At 39.2% G+C, this 17,769-nt stretch overlaps 1 protein-coding gene across 3 annotated transcripts in view; it reads left to right on the forward strand.

Annotated features, from left to right (window-relative positions):
* The window catches only part of glg1a (golgi glycoprotein 1a), a 32,821-nt gene that overhangs the window by 13,337 nt on the left and 1,715 nt on the right, over positions 1 to 17,769 (forward strand). For 2 of the 3 annotated variants that reach the window (XM_017485494.2, XM_017485495.2), the window contains exons 2-27: positions 1,909 to 1,938; positions 2,212 to 2,298; positions 2,430 to 2,645; positions 3,166 to 3,369; positions 3,453 to 3,524; positions 3,669 to 3,855; positions 5,493 to 5,704; positions 6,230 to 6,351; positions 6,492 to 6,593; positions 6,801 to 6,954; positions 7,209 to 7,238; positions 8,027 to 8,164; positions 9,990 to 10,076; positions 10,277 to 10,339; positions 10,491 to 10,604; positions 10,984 to 11,072; positions 11,254 to 11,371; positions 11,555 to 11,647; positions 12,617 to 12,754; positions 12,895 to 13,018; positions 13,607 to 13,749; positions 13,840 to 13,941; positions 14,027 to 14,134; positions 14,231 to 14,351; positions 14,432 to 14,538; positions 16,106 to 16,269. In XM_017485494.2, the coding sequence (XP_017340983.1) occupies positions 1,909 to 1,938; positions 2,212 to 2,298; positions 2,430 to 2,645; positions 3,166 to 3,369; positions 3,453 to 3,524; positions 3,669 to 3,855; positions 5,493 to 5,704; positions 6,230 to 6,351; positions 6,492 to 6,593; positions 6,801 to 6,954; positions 7,209 to 7,238; positions 8,027 to 8,164; positions 9,990 to 10,076; positions 10,277 to 10,339; positions 10,491 to 10,604; positions 10,984 to 11,072; positions 11,254 to 11,371; positions 11,555 to 11,647; positions 12,617 to 12,754; positions 12,895 to 13,018; positions 13,607 to 13,749; positions 13,840 to 13,941; positions 14,027 to 14,134; positions 14,231 to 14,351; positions 14,432 to 14,538; positions 16,106 to 16,269 (3,125 nt within the window). The remainder of the gene's footprint in view (positions 1 to 1,908; positions 1,939 to 2,211; positions 2,299 to 2,429; positions 2,646 to 3,165; positions 3,370 to 3,452; positions 3,525 to 3,668; positions 3,856 to 5,492; positions 5,705 to 6,229; positions 6,352 to 6,491; positions 6,594 to 6,800; positions 6,955 to 7,208; positions 7,239 to 8,026; positions 8,165 to 9,989; positions 10,077 to 10,276; positions 10,340 to 10,490; positions 10,605 to 10,983; positions 11,073 to 11,253; positions 11,372 to 11,554; positions 11,648 to 12,616; positions 12,755 to 12,894; positions 13,019 to 13,606; positions 13,750 to 13,839; positions 13,942 to 14,026; positions 14,135 to 14,230; positions 14,352 to 14,431; positions 14,539 to 16,105; positions 16,270 to 17,769) is intronic. The other variant, XM_017485496.1, reaches the window with a different exon arrangement.

Here is a 17,769-nt window from a genome sequence, read left to right on the forward strand (position 1 = left end):
AGAATGTGGTATCTGGTAACCCATGAGGCATCATGGTGAAAGATTTGTCTGCATGACCAGATACTTCCTTGGGTGACATCATGCCAACCAATGTCGCAGTTTGTCAGAACTCCAATGGGAATCTTACCTGAGATCAATCAGAATACTCACACTATGTTCTGTTTATTTTTAGAGTGGAAATAGATCCAGAAGAAGCTGCACTCACTCACTTTATAGCACGTCATCTATCTAGTTAGCGCACAATGATTTGTACATTCCCGTTAAAGGTGCTTTCAGAAAAATTCTTCAATCTTCATCTGACAAGTTTTCATATTTTAAGACAAGAGTTGAAGTCCACAATGAAAGAACTATCAGAGTCACAAAACTGTATTTTTGGAGTTGTGCATCCACGGCTGTTGATTGAGCATTGAAGAATGATCTCATAAATGTACTTGGATGATAGAAAGATCAGGGTCACAGAATTTTCCATTTAAAATAAAGCCATGCTATGGAAAAATGATCAGAGTCCATAGCCTACTGTGAGAAAATGATCACAGTCCAGTCACATGACCGAAATCAGCCAATAGGCTTTGAGTAATGGCGGACACCCAGCTGACTGAATTTCATTGTTAAGTTACTGTCAAATTTCTTCAACATATCTCATTAGTAATTGCTCTCAGCAACCTTGAGTACTAGATCAAACAACATGGATGAGTATCCTCAACAGACTGATAAACCAAAGAAGAGACAGATACATAGAAGTAAGGCAGAAAAAGAACTCCCTGTAAATGACAGAATTGTGGATAATATTCAAGTTGAGATTGATGTATAATGTATTTTCTGTGAGTTTTCAGTGTTTAAGTGATGCTGATGATGCTCAGTTGAATAAATTAGTATAGGTTCATCACTGTATTACTGTGAATACCCACGAAAGAAATATCAGAGTCCGCGCAAGCATTTTTTCATGCTTCAATTAACACAATGTAATCAATAATGGCTGATAACTTTTGGTGTCTTCATAAAGACTATGAATGGGTCTAGTGAATATATATCAAGATTTTCTCTGTTCTCAACTATTATGACATAAGAAGGTTCTGAATTTTTAAATTCAAATTTTGGAATTCAAGCACAATGTGACTCTGATCATTTTATCTTTGGTGCCTTCAGTTATATTCCTGAGCAGTATTGATTGCTGCTGATATCAGTAACACTATATACTAATCGTCTTGATATTTGATCTGGCGAACACAGACAAGTGGAGTGATACACACAGTGAAACATCCCAGTGCAGTTAGTAAACATAGGCTCTCTTGGAACACTGCTCAGCCAATCAGATTATTAGACCGGAACTAACTTGTATAAAAATCAATACATTGTACATCCTTAAACCTAATGTTATGTTATGCATCGATTTGACCCCTTTCCACATTTGAGATGTCTTTTCTCTCTGATTTTCTTGTCTTCCCTCATTTAGAGTCATGAATTTGTATGCAAATATTTCTTCTTATGGCCTGTCCGAGATAAGCCATAATAAAGGTTTACTGTTTTAAGCTGTTTTTTGCTGTGTATTTAAAACTGGTCCAGTCGTTTTGACCCATGACATAATGGATGTAACTTCCCCCCCAACATAATCGAAGGATTAATCATAAGCATTGGAATTTAGATTGAGATCATGTATCGTTCACAACTATTTGTTATTCACTTTTTATGTTAATGCATTGACAACTTGTAGTTCTTGACGGGCGTTATCTAAGATCAGTCAGGTTAGCAAGGCCTTTTTTTTCCCCCCTCTCGTGGTTATTAAAGTAGCTGCTGAACTGAGCTAGCCAAGGCGTGCCAGAGAATAAACTGAAACCTGCCCCTTTAATGCGCTGAAGTCTCCTGGTATCATCTTCTCTAACATCTGTTTTTATGTTTTTCACCCTTTAGGAAACGGAGATTGCAACCAGCTGTAACCATGTGAGTATCTTTTTTTTTCCTTCAGTGTTTTCTTTCACTGTGTCATGTGTTTCATAATGTTCCAGATCCATGCTGAACTCAGTAATGAGAGACACATTTATAAGCACATGTTGTATCCATATGCTTAGTTTAAAACTGATTTTGAATCAGCTTGTTCTGGGGCTGTATGTCAGTAGCTGGTATACATAAAGCCTGGGGTGAATCCTACTTGTATGCATAAGCTGTTTAATTTAATGTATTAAATTCCTTTTTTTATTTTTTATTTATTTAAAGCTGCTATGGAATTACAAACTAAATCTGACAACAGACCCAAAATTTGAGTCCGTGGCCATGGAAGTATGCAAGACCACCATTAGTGACGTAAGTACCTTCTTTATGTCCGCTCTCTCCAGCGGGTTGTGCCTTTGAGTGTGAAGTTAAACCGAGTGAATACATTTTAGATCGAATTATACACCATTTAAATAACGTAATCCATTTATTTGTGGTTACAGATTAAAGAGTGTGCATCAGAGGAGCGGGGGAAGGGCTATTTAGTTTCATGTTTGGTAGATCACCGTACCAACATCACAGAATACCAATGCAACCAGTACATCACAAAGATGGCTACCATCATCTTCAGCGACTACCGGCTCATCTGCGGCTTTATGGACAGCTGCAAGGACGACATCAATGCACTGCACTGTGGGAGTGTTAACACTGGCGAGAAGGTGAGCCAGGACCTTCTGGGACATAAGCGCTGCTAAATGTCACTCTTAAGAGATTTAATAAATGTGTCCTGGAATCAAGCCTTGATGTCCACATATCAGGACTTTCATTTTAATAGCACTGATGACTCATGAGCTGAGTAACCGAGAAATACTGAAATATTTTCCTGCTATTTTCTCGTTTCATATTCGTGTCAGAATGTGCGATGTGTATATAATTGAGTTGTGATGTAATTCAAGGGCTGTGGAATAGAGAAGCGGTCGCATTATAAATGATATGAAGGAGAAGCAAAGGTGCATATTTATTTACATTTTTTTGCAGCACGCAGAATCCAATTAAAAATGCTCTTGCATAGTTATTTTTCACTATATTTCCTATAATGTTTTCAAAGCAGAGAGCTCGAGTATGGTTTGCCATGTCAAGCAGTACAGTCCAAGATAAAATCTGCTGAGAGTAAGTTATGCTTTACCATGTTTTTCTTATTTTTTTTACTTTTTTTTTTTCTTTCTTTCTTTTTTTTAGGACATACATTCTCAGGGAGAGGTGATATCATGTCTGGAGAAAGGGCTGGTGAGTGAAGTAGAGGAACAGCCAGGGCGTTATACAATCAAAGAAGATTGTAAGAAAGCCATCATGCGTGTGGCTGAGCTATCATCAGATGACTTTCACCTGGACAGGCACCTCTTCTTTGCATGCCGAGATGATCGCGAGCGCTTCTGTGAAAATGTACGTCCCTGACTTTGCGTATTTGCATTGCAGCTTTCACCGGTACAACGCCATACTCATCTTATTGTTTTTGGTGATTTTAGACTCCAGCAGGTGAAGGCAGGGTGTACAAATGTCTGTTCAACCACAAATTTGAAGAGTCTATGTCTGTAAAGGTATTTAAAACTATTATTCTGTTCTGTGAGCAATTTCTATACGATTATTCACATAGATATCAACCATAATTGACCATAATAAGAAATCTACACGTGTGTGTGTGTGTGTCCATTTGTTCATTTATATTTTCTCATGTTGCACAGTGCAGGGAGTCTCTCTCCACCAGACAGAAGCTGATCGCCCAGGATTACAAGGTGAGCTACTCATTGGCCAAGGCCTGCAAACAGGATCTTCGGAAATACCGCTGCAACGTGGATACCACATTGCCCCGTGGCAGAGAGGCCAAGCTGTCCTACCTGCTGCTGTGCCTCGAGTCCGCCGTGCACAGAGGTAGGAGTGCAGAGAAGGATGTGTGATACAGGCACATGCGGAAATATTTCCTAATTATTTTTTTCTATAACCAGTGTATCTGTTGATCTAAAGTGCTAATTGCAACTCTGGTTACTTCACGTTTTCAAGTCCTCTCTTCATGTGCATCAGTTTGCACTACGTGGCATAACTCTTGTTAGTCAGCATTAATTATGCTAGATACAGCAGCCTATCTTCCAATGTTGCATAAAATGAGATTAATATAGCCTAATATGTGTGTTGATAATTCTCATGTATCTGATAGCAACTACAGGGTGTCCCAAAAGTCTCCATAGATAGGGGAAATTTGCACCTAACTTTTTTTCTTCTTCTTCTTCTTTTTTTTAAGCAAAATGTAAATTTGTTTACAAAGCATCCTCTACATATTTCTTTGTAAACACACACGGAGTCGTCTCTCCCACTCATCACGAACTTATGTAACACATTTGGTGTTATGCATGTAATTGCACTTCGAATGCGTTCCATTAAATGTAGTGATGCGCCGAAAGGAAAATTCTGGGCTGAAAAACAAAAATTAGTTGTTTTTTTTTTTTTTAAAACACATTTTAAAATATTTTTTTGTATAATTGTACTAATATTAGACTTTTTTAAAATTCATTTAATTAATTTAATGAATCTGAACTACAAACCAATAAAATGGTGACACTTTTTTTTTATTATTGAAATTAACACAAAAACAATATTAAATATTATTCTTCATTCAGTTCTGTAACAAGCAAATTTAACAGATATATCCAAATATCCAAATAATAATAACCAGATATATCCAAATAATGTAAAGTTCTAGAAAACTTATAATATGCAAAACAGCAGTCACGTAATGAACTAGGCCTCTATTCTGTTTATGTAAATGTATTTCCACATTAATTAAAGATTATTGTGCAAAACAGCAGCAATATTACTAAAACCAACCTGAAACTGTAAACAACAGATGTAGCCTCAAGTCAAGAACAAAGTTTCGCAGGCCTACACGAATTTTTATGTAATTGCTATACACATAGCAAATTGGACTGCTTTCTATTTAAGCAAAAGTGGCAGGTTTCTCTTCAAGAAGAAAAGTTTCTCAGCTTTCTGGCAGGAGAGATGGTTCCTCTTCTCATCAAGAATATGAGGTGCTGCACTGCATTGTCTCTCACTCTCTGTGCTGGTGCTTGGGGCGGATAAATACCTGCATGCAATCCGTGCAAGCAGTGGAAAGCGTAGCTGTGCTTGAAATCTGTGCCTAACACTGAGGGGCGGGGCGTGGCGGAATATAATTTCGGCTCATGTTTTTGGCCTTTTTTTCCCCTTTGGCCAAAAACCGAAAATGCCATTCTCGGGCGAAAACTTTCCCAGCCGAAATCTCTCTGCATCCATAATTAAATATGGTGTATAGGTGTATATTTTCCTGGTACACCATGGCCTTCTTTTGTCAAAGGCATTCCCAAGGGCTATCTGGAAAAATATATATAATATAAACTAAGCATGAAAAATTTTGGAAGACATTTTACTAAAAGTTGTTCATTTCCTCTGTGTATGGAGACTTTTGGGACACCCAGTAGATTACTTATTAGCTGGTTCTGGTATGAGAAGCAAGTGTTCACTTCTCTGTATGTCAGGACGCACTGTGAGTGGTGAGTGTCAGGGGGAGATGTTGGACTACAGACGCATGCTGATGGAGGATTATTCGCTGAGTCCGGAGATTGTGCTGCACTGCCGCGGGGAGATTGACACACACTGCTCCGGTCTGCACCACAAGGGCCGAACCCTCCACTGCCTCATGAGAGTGTCCCGTGATAAGGGCATCGTAGACAACCTCTGTCAGAAATCTGTGAGTTGACTTTACTTTCACCTCACTAGTGCAAAGTGTTGGGTTGGGCTAAACTGAGGTTTTAAATACAGTACGACTGTGGGTGTGAGGGGAAATGAGATGGAAGGCAGGCATGAGAAACTACAGGGCTGTATTTATTTAAGTGTTTACTTCATGCTTTTCTGCATGGCACCGTCAACAAAAATAAAAGAAAACACGAACTTCACACACTTACAGCTCCACACTGACACGTCTCATTCCAGCTTTTCAGCACCTCACACATATAAATATATGCCACATTAATAATAAATAAGACATAATTAATCACACACAGGTGTCAGCATTCATTCATTACCTACTCCTTTTCTGTGACTCCTCCCCCATTCACACCCAGCACTCGACCACACCCTCGACCCAAAACAAGACGTTTGTTAATAAAACTCTGAGACCATTAAGTGTAGGTTCAGGTCTAGTAGTATTTGGTCCACTACATGTGAGACTGCATATGTGTTTTATAATAAGTCATTTTGTATTAATTGTCCTCAGCTCCAGACTTTGATCCAGGAAACGGATCCCGGGGCAGATTACCGGATTGATCGGGCTCTCAATGAGGCCTGTGAGTCAGTCATCCAGACCGCATGCAAACACATCCGTAATGGAGACCCCATGTGAGTCAAACATGTTCCTCTTTAATCTACCACTTTTATTACTCAGTCTGAGCTATAATGATTAATCATGACTGTGATTTGTTCTTTTTGTTGTTGTTGGGGGAAGATAGTTATGGAGTGTTCTGTTGATTTTCATATAGGATCCTGTCTTGTTTAATGGAACATCTTTACACCGATAAGATGGTGGAAGACTGTGAGCACAGGTTGCTAGAGCTGCAGTACTTTATCTCCAGAGACTGGAAGTGAGTGACCAGTGGCATTTAATGTTTCAGCTGTTACTGGTTTGACTGATTTATTACTAGTTTGATATTAGGTGTTATTAAGAATGACCAGTCTGTGTGAGCCCACATGAATTTTATTTATTTATTTGTTTATTTATTTATTTCTTCTTTCTCCACATCACCTTTCATTATTTGTATTTATTTTTTTATTTTCTTTGTCACTCACAGGCTGGACCCGATCCTGTACAGGAAGTGTCAGAATGATGCTGCACGTATTTGCCACACTCATGGCTGGAATGAGACGAGTGAATTCATGCCCCCAGGAGCAGTCTTTTCTTGCCTGTACCGCCATGCTTACCGCACCGAGGAGCAGGGTCGACGGGTGAGAGTGCCTATCTATATACACACACACCCACACACACCCTAGCAGACTCGGCTCTTGTTGATATCCAACATACATTAGAGTTGTACATAAGGCATTTGTCTTAAGGCATAATACATGTATGGTCTGTAATAAGCCTTTTAAGCAGGTTTGCTTTGGCCAGAAACTATGTCCAAGTTATGAAGTTATAGCTGACACAACCTTTTTTGACTTATTTAAGACTTATTTAAGCCTAACGTTAAATTTAACCACAGGACTCCACTGAGAGCAACAGTCTTTATACTGTAAGTACTATATTCTTGTTGCGGATGCTCAAAGGTACACCAAATTATGCATGCTATGATAAACAAATGAAAGGGTCAAACTGGAGTAATATCTTTACGCTTTGCAGAATTTTCAGTCTTTGTACAACTGGAAAATTTGTAATAGAATTTTCCACACATAAGACTCACCAACATGTACTTTCTGCCAGAATCCATTGTCCTTGTAACATGTTTTATTAGACTATACTGTTCTTAACCCCGTGAGAAACCTTTTTAAAAAAAAATTTTATTCACTCGACACTCTGGATGAAATTTTTAACAAGTTTTTAACAAGAAATTTTTAACAAGTCAAACCTAATGCGATTTTAGAGTTTATAGGAAAAATAGATTTTGAAACCTTACCCATTTCTCACCATGGAAACTGACATGGCGTTAAAAACAAACAAAATAAATATTAGAATATTCCATGTTTTTAATCCCAGTGGTTTGTCTGTGTATATCAGTATGAGGAGCTGAGGCACTACAGTACAGAGTATGTAGTGGTCTTCATTTTGCAAAGACTGAAAATTTCAAGCAACTTTTTAAATTCAAAATTGTAATTTGCTAATGATTTTGGTTGGTGTGGGGAAATGGGATCCTTCTGGCTAATCAGCTATTTAAATGTATTGGGTCATATGTAATTGAGTGTTTCGCTGTTATTTTTGTTTTATAAAGATGGTGGGTGTCATTCTAATTCCTGACAAGTTCATGTGGTGTGTATTTGTTCGTTTCTGTAGGAGTATTAGCCCTAAAATGTTGTTTGTCTATAGTTGTCTCGTGACTGTAAGACGGAAGTGCAGCGCATCCTCCATCAGAGGGCTCTGGATGTGAAGCTGGACCCAGACCTGCAGAGACGGTGTATGACCGATCTGGGCAAATGGTGCAGTGAGAAAACAGAGCCTGGACAGGTTAGTAAAACTTAGAGCAAGAAAAAGCTTAAGTAAGGAAAGCTAAGTTGATTACTTGGTTAAAATTTGTATTCTGCTGCATAGTTTAAATTACTTTTAATTAACGTGCTATGTAATATGTCCCCTCTGAAAGTATTGGAACAACAAGGCCAATCCTTTTGTTTTTGCTGTGTGCTGAAGACATTTGGATTTGAGATCAAAAGATGAATACGAGATGATGAATTTGAATACGAGATGATAAATCTGAATATGAGATGATGAATCAGATTTTCAGCTTTCATTTCCTGATATTTGCATCTAGGAGTGTTAAACAACTTGACACCTTTTTGTTTGAACCCACCAATTTTGCAAGTGACTAAAAATATTTGAACATGTGACTGCCAGGTGTAAGATTGTCTGTTTAACAGTTAATAGCTCTGAATGTCTACTCTTGGTTTGAGCCCTGAGTTTCACCTGTGAAGACTGTATTTGTTGTTAAAAGGGATAAACCAACATGAAGACCAGAGAGCTGTGTATGGGAGAAAAGCAAGCCATTTTGAAGTTGAGAAACTCGATCAGATTCAAGCACTGGGCATAGCCAGTGCAACAATTCAGAATGTCATTAAAAAGAAAGAAACCACTGGTTTACTAACAACCATTCATCTAACAGGCCGGCCAAGTAAAACAGCAGCAGTCGATGACAGAAACATTGTGAGAGCTGTGTAGAAAAACGCAAAAACAGCAGTCACGAGCGTCTTTCCTGTATATGATCACACAGTCTCTGATCTCCCTGAATGCTCCATTAACCAGTGCACAACCGAGATGAATAGTTCACATCTGGCCTTTTCATGTGTCTCTGATTTTCACTAACTGCCTGAGATAGCATGATTTGTGACTAAAGAGTGTTGCCAAATTTCATAAAAGCAACAAGACCTTTCAAAAAGAGCCCCATCATTACTAGCCTAAAATCAAAACTTAAAAGGAAATGTATATTTAGTCATATATTTTCTGATTAAACAGTTCGTTTGATTTCATTTATTTGTTTGTTTGAATCTCACATTATTGCAAACACACGATACATTAAGTTGTAGAGAAGATATCACATTTTGTGTAGGCTGTCGTTGGAGCTCTTTTTAAAACTGGACGCCTTATTGTATTTCGTCTACATGTGTTTCTAGAACATGTCTCACAGACGGGAGTTTCAAGCTGTCTCAGGCCCATATGACCTCATTTACATTTCTACCTGGCACTAACCACTTGGGAATCTATCACTTAAGACCAGGTGTAAATGGGGCCTCAGTAACCTTGCATAACTTTTCAGGTATTTTCTGTTTCCCCAAACGCGATGGTTCACTTTTTTTTTTTTTGCAGCTCACAACAGAAGGGTTGTTTCTCAGTACTCTCACTCACACTTCCTTGGCTCCTTACCCCAGTCATGAGTCATTCAGCCTGTAATCAGGAAATCAAATTATGTTTGCCATCAATTTCTCTGTCCTTTGCATCTTCTACTTGTTTTCCTTTCTCGTGATATCAGTATGAGGAGCCGAGGCATAAGTAAAGCACACCTGGTTCAGGAGCTGGGAGAGTGCAAAACTGGTCCATCTGAGGACCTGTTTGGCAAACACTGTCCTAGTTCATAAATTGATATATGAAATTAAATGTGGTCTGTGGTTTAATCAAGCATTATTCTTCCTAATATAGGGCTTTTTTTTGGTGAACAACAGCTTTGTATAATAATACCAGACATCTTGTTAATGCAGCACTCATTAAACTTGTCATGGCTTTTGGTGTGTGTGTGTGTGTGTGTGTGTGTGTGTGTGTGTGTGTGTGTCCATGTTTGTTGCAGGAGTTGGAGTGTCTACAGGATCATTTAGATGATTTGGGCTCAGATTGTAGAGATGTGGTGGGTAACCTGACCGAGCTGGAGTCTGAAGTAAGAAACACTCTCCTCCTTCACTCCTTTTTCTCTTTCTGTCAGACATATTCAACTTTACTATTGCGTTATGAATACTGACAGCTATATCTGATGATGTACTGCTTTAACTGTGCTGTACCTACTGATTTATTTATGTGGTTAATGTGATCAATCTGAATCATTTTTATGCAGCATAACTTTTTTCTTTTTCTTTTAAGGATATTCAGATTGAAGCCCTTTTAATCCGAGCCTGTGAACCTGTCATCCATTCGCACTGCCATGTAAGTCAGGTTGTCCAATTATTGCTTAACAAATAAAATCCCTGTCCAAAACAATTCCTCCACAGAGTCTTCCTTTTCTATTTTTGATTATTCCTATTTTGTGTCTCTCTTCCTCTTTTTTTTTTTGTTTTGTTATTGATTTGTCTAACAGGAGGTGGCAGATAATCAGATAGATAATGGAGATCTGATGGAGTGTCTCGTGCTCAATAAACACCAGAAGGAGATGAATGAAAAATGTGCAGTGGGAGTCACTCACTTTCAACTGGTAATACACCTTCAAACACCTAACCTTACTTTTGTATCTAGCTGCCACTACGATATACAGTTAAATGTCCAGGACAAAAATAAAATAAAAAAAACAGTAACATTTATGCATAAATTAAATGTAAAATGTTTTCAGTTTTGAATTGGGGATGAAGTAAGCGTTTCAGGTGAGAGACTGACTGGTGTTCACAACATTTATATTAATTATATTTATATTAAGTGACTCCAGCTGTATACATTGAGCCGTGCATCAGTGTGCTGTGTTTTACAAACTTATAACCAGTTCCCATGTAGAACCGGGTTCTGAGGAGGCGTCCCTAATGGGTTGTGTATTTGACTTTCTCTTTACTCAGTGCTGCTCTCGTCTTCTTCCTCCTCAGGTCCAAATGAAAGACTTCCGCTTTTCTTACAAGTTCAAGATGGCCTGCAAGGAGGATGTTCTCAAACTCTGCCCTAACATCAAAAAGAAGTGAGTGTAAAGCTATGGGTCACTTACTAATTCAAGTTTAAAACAGAATTGTTTGTTGTTGATGTCTCCTATACTGACAAAGCAGTATTTGTGCAATTTATTTAATACATGTCTGGCTAGTTTAACCCAAATTGCAGAAAAAGATCAATCGATCATGGAATAAACCTATTTGTGTGCGCAGGGTGGATGTGGTCATCTGTCTGAGCACCATGGTCAGGAATGATACGTTGCAGGAGGTGAAAGACCAACGTGTTTCCATGAAGTGCCGGAGGCAGCTCAGAGTGGAGGAACTGGAGATGGTTGGTTAATTCTCAAATCAGAGTCCACATACTTGTCGTAAATACAGAATTTATACAGAAACTGCGATGTAATGTGTTATAGTTCACTTACTGTTGGATTGGCATGACTTGTTTATGTTTTTGTGCTGCACAGCACTGTCTGTAGTTACTCTACTGTAACTGTGGTGCTGTACTCTGTTCCAGTCAGAGGATATCCGCCTGGACCCAGATCTGTACGAGAGCTGTAAGCAGGACATTAAGGATCACTGTCAGAACGTGGTGTTCGGCAATGCTCAGGTCTGTCTTTCTGAAACAACTTGGGTTATCTGCCCCAGCTCTGTAATTCAGAAGGGTGCAAAAGTCCTAATTAAGAAACTACTAACATCTCATAGTGGTACCAACATAGATGTTGGTGTGAATTATAAATAAATACAAGCACAGTCCATAAAAGCATACTTATTGTGGATGCGGTCGACGAGTCTGTACTTGTTCTTCGCGTACACCAGTGCTGAAAACGCAGACGCAGAGTTTTTTTCGATGCCATGTTACAAAGTTCTCGGTATTCGGTGTGCACAGATATCCAAAAATCCACCACTGGCTTCTCTGTGAACCTCCGTGTACAATGGTTTAAAAGAGACGTTGTCCACTGTGTTAAACAGTCTGTGACTTCAAGTGGAACGTTTGGATTTGGTCATGTCATTTGCTGATTACAAAATACCTTAATAGCTTATTATACAGAACCTAATTTAATGTGCTTGGATATACACTACTGGTCAAAAGTTTAGAGACACTCGTTCTTTTATTTTTATTTATTTTCCTCCCACATTTTATAATAATAATAATAGTCATCAAATCTCTGGAATAACACAAATGGAACTATGGGAATTAGGTTGTGATAAAAAAAAATCCAAAATAAATAAAAATAATTTAATATTTTAGCATCTTCAAAGTAGACACCCTTTTTGCCCCCTGAGATGCTTTTTAAACAGTATTAAAGGAGTTCACACCTATGCTGGACAATTATCGGCTGTTTTTCGGAATATTTCGCTCCAAGTCATCTGTTTAAACAAGTGTTTTTTTTTGTAAAAAAATTTTTTTAGTTTTCTAATGAAAGAAATGAATAGGTTGGCATGATTTTATTTTTTTGTCTATAATGCTGATCTCAAACATTTAATCATACACCTTCAGATCAAAAGGTTTTTAAAATCATGAGAAACGATTCAGTCAGGTGTCCACAAACTTTTGACCGATAGTGTGTATGTGCAGGTGATTGAGTGTCTGAAGGACAGTAAGAATCATCTGACCCAGCGCTGTCACCAGAAGATCTTTAAACTGCAGGAAACTGAGATGATCGACCCTGAACTTGACTTTCAACTCATGAGAGTGTGTAAGCAGATGATCAGGGTGAGTGATCATAAATCTTATTTATTTATTTTTATTTGTAGTGACTCTTCTGATTACAAACAGCACTTGTAGATGTAGTTTGTGTGTTCAGTATAGTAAGTGAGTTGTACCTCGTTAAATAGTATTTTTTGGTGTTGTAGCGTTTCTGCTCTGAAGCCGATGCTAAGAGCATGCTCCAGTGCCTGAAACAAAACAAGAACAGTGAACTCATGGACCCTAAATGCAAACAGATGATCACCAAGAGACAGATCACCCAGAACACGGGTATAGTCTGACACACATTTGTACGCCATCCTCTGTCTTAATTATTTTTCATCCGTATCAAAACATGGGTCATGCTGCGCTAGAGCAATGGTTCTCAAGTTGTTTCAGCGTGAGGCCCCCCTTGTGTAGGGTGCATTCCTTTGTGGTGCAATTTGGGTTTTTTTTCATGCTAGGCTTTTTTGTATTAACTTTCTCAACAGAGACTAGGTCCTCTATCTAAAAACGACTCCATTTTAAATAGACTTGGGTTTTATTGGCGTGTAGCGAACAGTACTGTACAATAGTATATCAACAGATGTCTCTGTTAGTGACGTTTCGGCTTACTGTGCTGTGTATAATTGATTTAATTTAGTAATAGTTCGATTTTTATGTACGTCATAGTTCAATGGTTGACAATCCTGCCTTACATATAGGTAAAATTAATTTTTAAAAAAAATTAGTTCTACGCAGCCCCCCTGGCTCCATCTGGCAGACCTCGGTTTGAGAACCACTGCTCTAAAGAGACCGTTAGATATGGCGAGCACAGTTTAAATATGAATATGATCATGATTAGACTTTAAGTGGATTTTTTTCCTTTCATACGTCCAGATTACAGACTGAACCCAGTGCTGAGGAAGGCCTGTAAGCCTGACATTCCCAAGTTCTGCCAGAACATTCTGGACAAATCGAAAGATGACATCGAGTTAGAGGGCCGGGTCATCTCCTGCCTCAAACTCAAATACGCTGACCAGGTCTGTTCTAGTGCACCCCACTCTGCTGTGTTACTTTGTGATTATGACTGGGTCTGTGTGCTTGTAACCGTTGTTGAACTGTGTGTGCAGCGTCTCTCTCCAGACTGTGAGGACCAGATCAGGGTAATTCTGCAGGAGTCTGCCTTGGACTACAGACTGGACCCTCAGTTACAGATGCAGTGCACTGATGAGGTCGGTTACTCCTCCAGCTTCCTCCAGGTGTCACCGTAATTATATGCACTACCGTGTGGTATAAGGTCACGTATTTGTGTCTCAGATCCCGCGGCTGTGCGCAGAGGAAGTAGCGGCCCAGGAACAGACGGGCCAGGTGGAGGAATGTCTCAAAGTGAATCTGCTCAAGCTGAAAAATGAGGGCTGCAAAAAGGTGCATCATCATAATCACGTGTCCTACCATGAAACTGTCTCAAATTCTCCCAACTACGTAGTGCAGTTTAAATTCACGCATGTCATATATGTGTAGGAGGTGCTGAACATCCTCAAGGAGAGTAAGGCAGACATTTTTGTGGATCCAGTGTTGCATACAGCATGTGCGCTTGACCTTAAGCATCAGTGTGCTGCCATCCCGCCTGGCAGAGGAAGACGTGAGTGCTTAACACCACGGTCAGTATGTTCCCGGAGAGTTTTCAGAGGATATTAACGTTACTGTGTGTGTGTTCCTCAGAGATGTCATGTCTGATGGAGGCTCTTCAGGATAAGAGAGTGAGACTTCAGCCTGAGTGTAAGAAGAGACTGCAAGACCGCATAGACATGTGGAGCTATGCTGCCAAGGTAACACACACAGACCATTTCAAGGAGGTAAACAATTTACAGTGCTTCTGCACGTGTCTGGTCCTAAAGCATTTCCAGTGGCACCATTTTTTAAAAACCCAGATCTGTCAAAACAAAATGGAAAAATGACTAGCGTGTACTTTTCAGGTCTAGCTAAAGCTGAACAGTTCAGATATTTATAAAAACTGAAAATAAAACCCTTTAAATATGACTGAGGTGACAACTTTTCACACAGAACATTAAACGTTTACTACGTTTAGCTACTGTTACACAATACAAAATTGCTGTAAAATGTTACTCATCGCATCTCTCTGATGGGTAGATAACTAATGTAAACCGCAGCTTTCCTAATTATAACACAGAACATTTCGAAATGAAACGGAAATACAAACCTGTCACTTTCCCTACAAACGTATCAAAACACTAGCTAGCTACCATGTGAAAACAAAGACTGAGCCACGATGCTGGCTCAAATTATGCTGCATCATACTTAAATAGTGAACATAAAGAAATAATATAAAAATAATTCAATGGCGAAAATGTCATTTATTTAATAGAGATAAATTGTGTGCTACATATCCTGGAGTTGCTAGTTGATATACAGCCGTCTCACTTCACTGCTGCAATCCAGGAGTCATGTCACGTCGTGGTTTTTTTTTTTTTTTTTTTTTTTTTTTTTTTTTTTTTTTTTTTTTTGGTTTGTTTGTTTTTTTGTTTGTTTTTTGAAATCTAAACACTTTAATTTCCGAAAGTAGGTTAGTTTCAGGCCTGAGGGAGCATCCAACCACCCAACAACATGGCCCTAATTTTAATATTGACATTTTCAATCGCATAATTAAATACGTTATCACAGTAACACCGTGCATGAAGAGCCTCACACTGTTGATTTGTATGTGCTCGACAACTTGTTTTATGGCTGTTCCAGGGGCTTTTGGGAACATTAATGCTATTATGAATTCCTCTAAATACAGGATATTGTAGCCTGGCTGTCTCTGCCAGGAGGTTCAGACTTGGCCATAGATCAAGCTTTGAACAAGATCATGAAAATCTCTGGGCTGACCTGGAGAAGGGGAGTCCACATGGACAGAGCTAAGAATATAGAGGAGCTTTGCATGAAGGAGTGAACTGAGATCTATCTACAAGTGTCTCTGACTGTGTTAGACCTACAGAAAGAGGTCCAGTGTTCTTCTTGCCGGGGAGATCATGACCAGATGCGAATTGTGGAGGGTGCCAATAATTCTGACACTAGTGGGAAAATTGCACTACTTTTGTTACATTGTTTAAAGAACCTCTCCAGCATCTTTACATGTTTGTGATCAAAATATTTATTGTATGTTTTTGTTCTGATTTTAATGAACAGCAAAAATGTTATTTAGCAGACTGTATTCTGCTAAATAAATAAAGCTCAATTTTAGAGACTAACCACACACAAAATACAAATATTAAAGATTTAAGACAGTGTGCAAATTTTAGTATTGTTATTGCTATTATTAAGTTCCTATTTTCTCAAGCATTGCTCTATGTGCAGTTTCCTTCCATGTTGACATTTTCTGCTTCCTGCCTCTAGGTGGCACCAGCAGAAGGCTTCTCAGACTTGGCTGGTCAGGTGCTCTCTTCCCCCGCTAAGAACTATATCATGAGCATGCTGGCAATGTGTGTGGTGCTGCTGTTCTTCATGGGGCTGCTGTGCGGCCGCATCACCAAGCGTGTCACGCAGGAGCTGAAGGACAGGTAAAGAGGGTTGCCAGGGGCAAGAAGGGGGGGGAGGGGAGGGGGGAGACCCAATGTCCTCACTTTTTCCTTCCCCATTCCACAAAAGGGGGGTGGAGAAGCTAGCAGCGCTCCTCTCTGCCCCTCACCCACCCCGGGCCCTGGCTATGGCACGGTGAAGAGGACAAGCAAGACTGAAAATGTGCAGATATTCTTGCTACTGGCAGCAGCCATGTTGGGACCTGATTTTACTCTCTTCACACTGTCCATGTTTTCTGACTGCGGTACTCCTGCATCGTCATCTGCTTCTTTGTGACCGGACCTGCCTGCTATGGACGTTTGGGCCATTTTGTGTGCGCGCGCGAGTTTGTTTGCGCCGTTCGAAGCGTGTGTGTGCCAGCATCTTTGAGACATTGTTTCTCCCCTTTCAGCTTTCTCCATGTTCGTGTTTTTGTTTCTCTTCATTTGCAGTTCATGTATTTATTGTTGATGCTTTTGTATTGGATGTTGTGGTTTTACGTATGCTTGGGCTTTGTTGTGCTCCCCTGTGGTCTACCGAAGCGATGAGGCAGCGGAAGCAGGTTCTCACTACTAAATTACAGAAATACTTTTGTCTGGTTGTGGTTGATTTCCATATACTTCAGTTACACATGGTGACTAGTATATATGTGGTATTAGGTTTGTGTGTGCGCTAGGGTTGCGGAGGTCTGATAACATGTTTCTTTTATTATTTTAACTGATATTGGAATTTCATTAGCATCGACATGGGTTGTTCCTTTTAATAATGTCACGGCTGCGATTTGTTGACTAACTTTCAGGACATCTAATGGGAGAATAACACCATCGTTTGCTTTATAGTATTATTTATAAGTAACAGGCATGACATTGATGTAGTAGGCATACTACTAAATATGGCCTTTTGTGATTTAACTAATTACAGGGGTTAAAAAACCTGAATGGAATGAATAATTGTGCTGAAGTGTGTGTGTGTGTGTGTGTGTGTGTGTGTGTGTGTGTGTGTGTGTGTGTGTGTGAGTGAGTAAGATTTCCTGTGAGGGTGAATGAAAAGTTCAAGATTTAGTATCTTGTCTATGGGGTTACTTATTTTCATCAAGAGTTAAAAAAAAAAAAAAAATTATTTTACTTTTTTTTTACTTTTAACAGATGGATATTTGTGTCTACGATTGCAGGTTTGGGTTGTTGGTGAATAACGGCATCCGATCTAATGTTTGTCAGACTTGCTGTACTCTCAGATACTAACAGACCATTGAACAGAGAAGAACTATTCACATCTGAGCCAGAAGAACTCAGGATCTAGGATCAGGATAAATGGGACTTTTTAGACTTGAGTAGGATGCTTAAAAACGTTCAAATAATCCTGATTTATATTGTATTCTGATTGTTCAAATATTATGTGGACAACAGGTAGATGACCTTAGATCAGCACTCTTAATCTGACTGTGATGCTTGAAAAATATTCCATAGTGGCCTCAGACAGGATGTCAAGGCACTCATGGAGCT

This window comes from Ictalurus punctatus, chromosome 14, assembly GCF_001660625.3.
Source record: "Ictalurus punctatus breed USDA103 chromosome 14, Coco_2.0, whole genome shotgun sequence".
Taxonomy (NCBI): domain Eukaryota; kingdom Metazoa; phylum Chordata; class Actinopteri; order Siluriformes; family Ictaluridae; genus Ictalurus; species Ictalurus punctatus.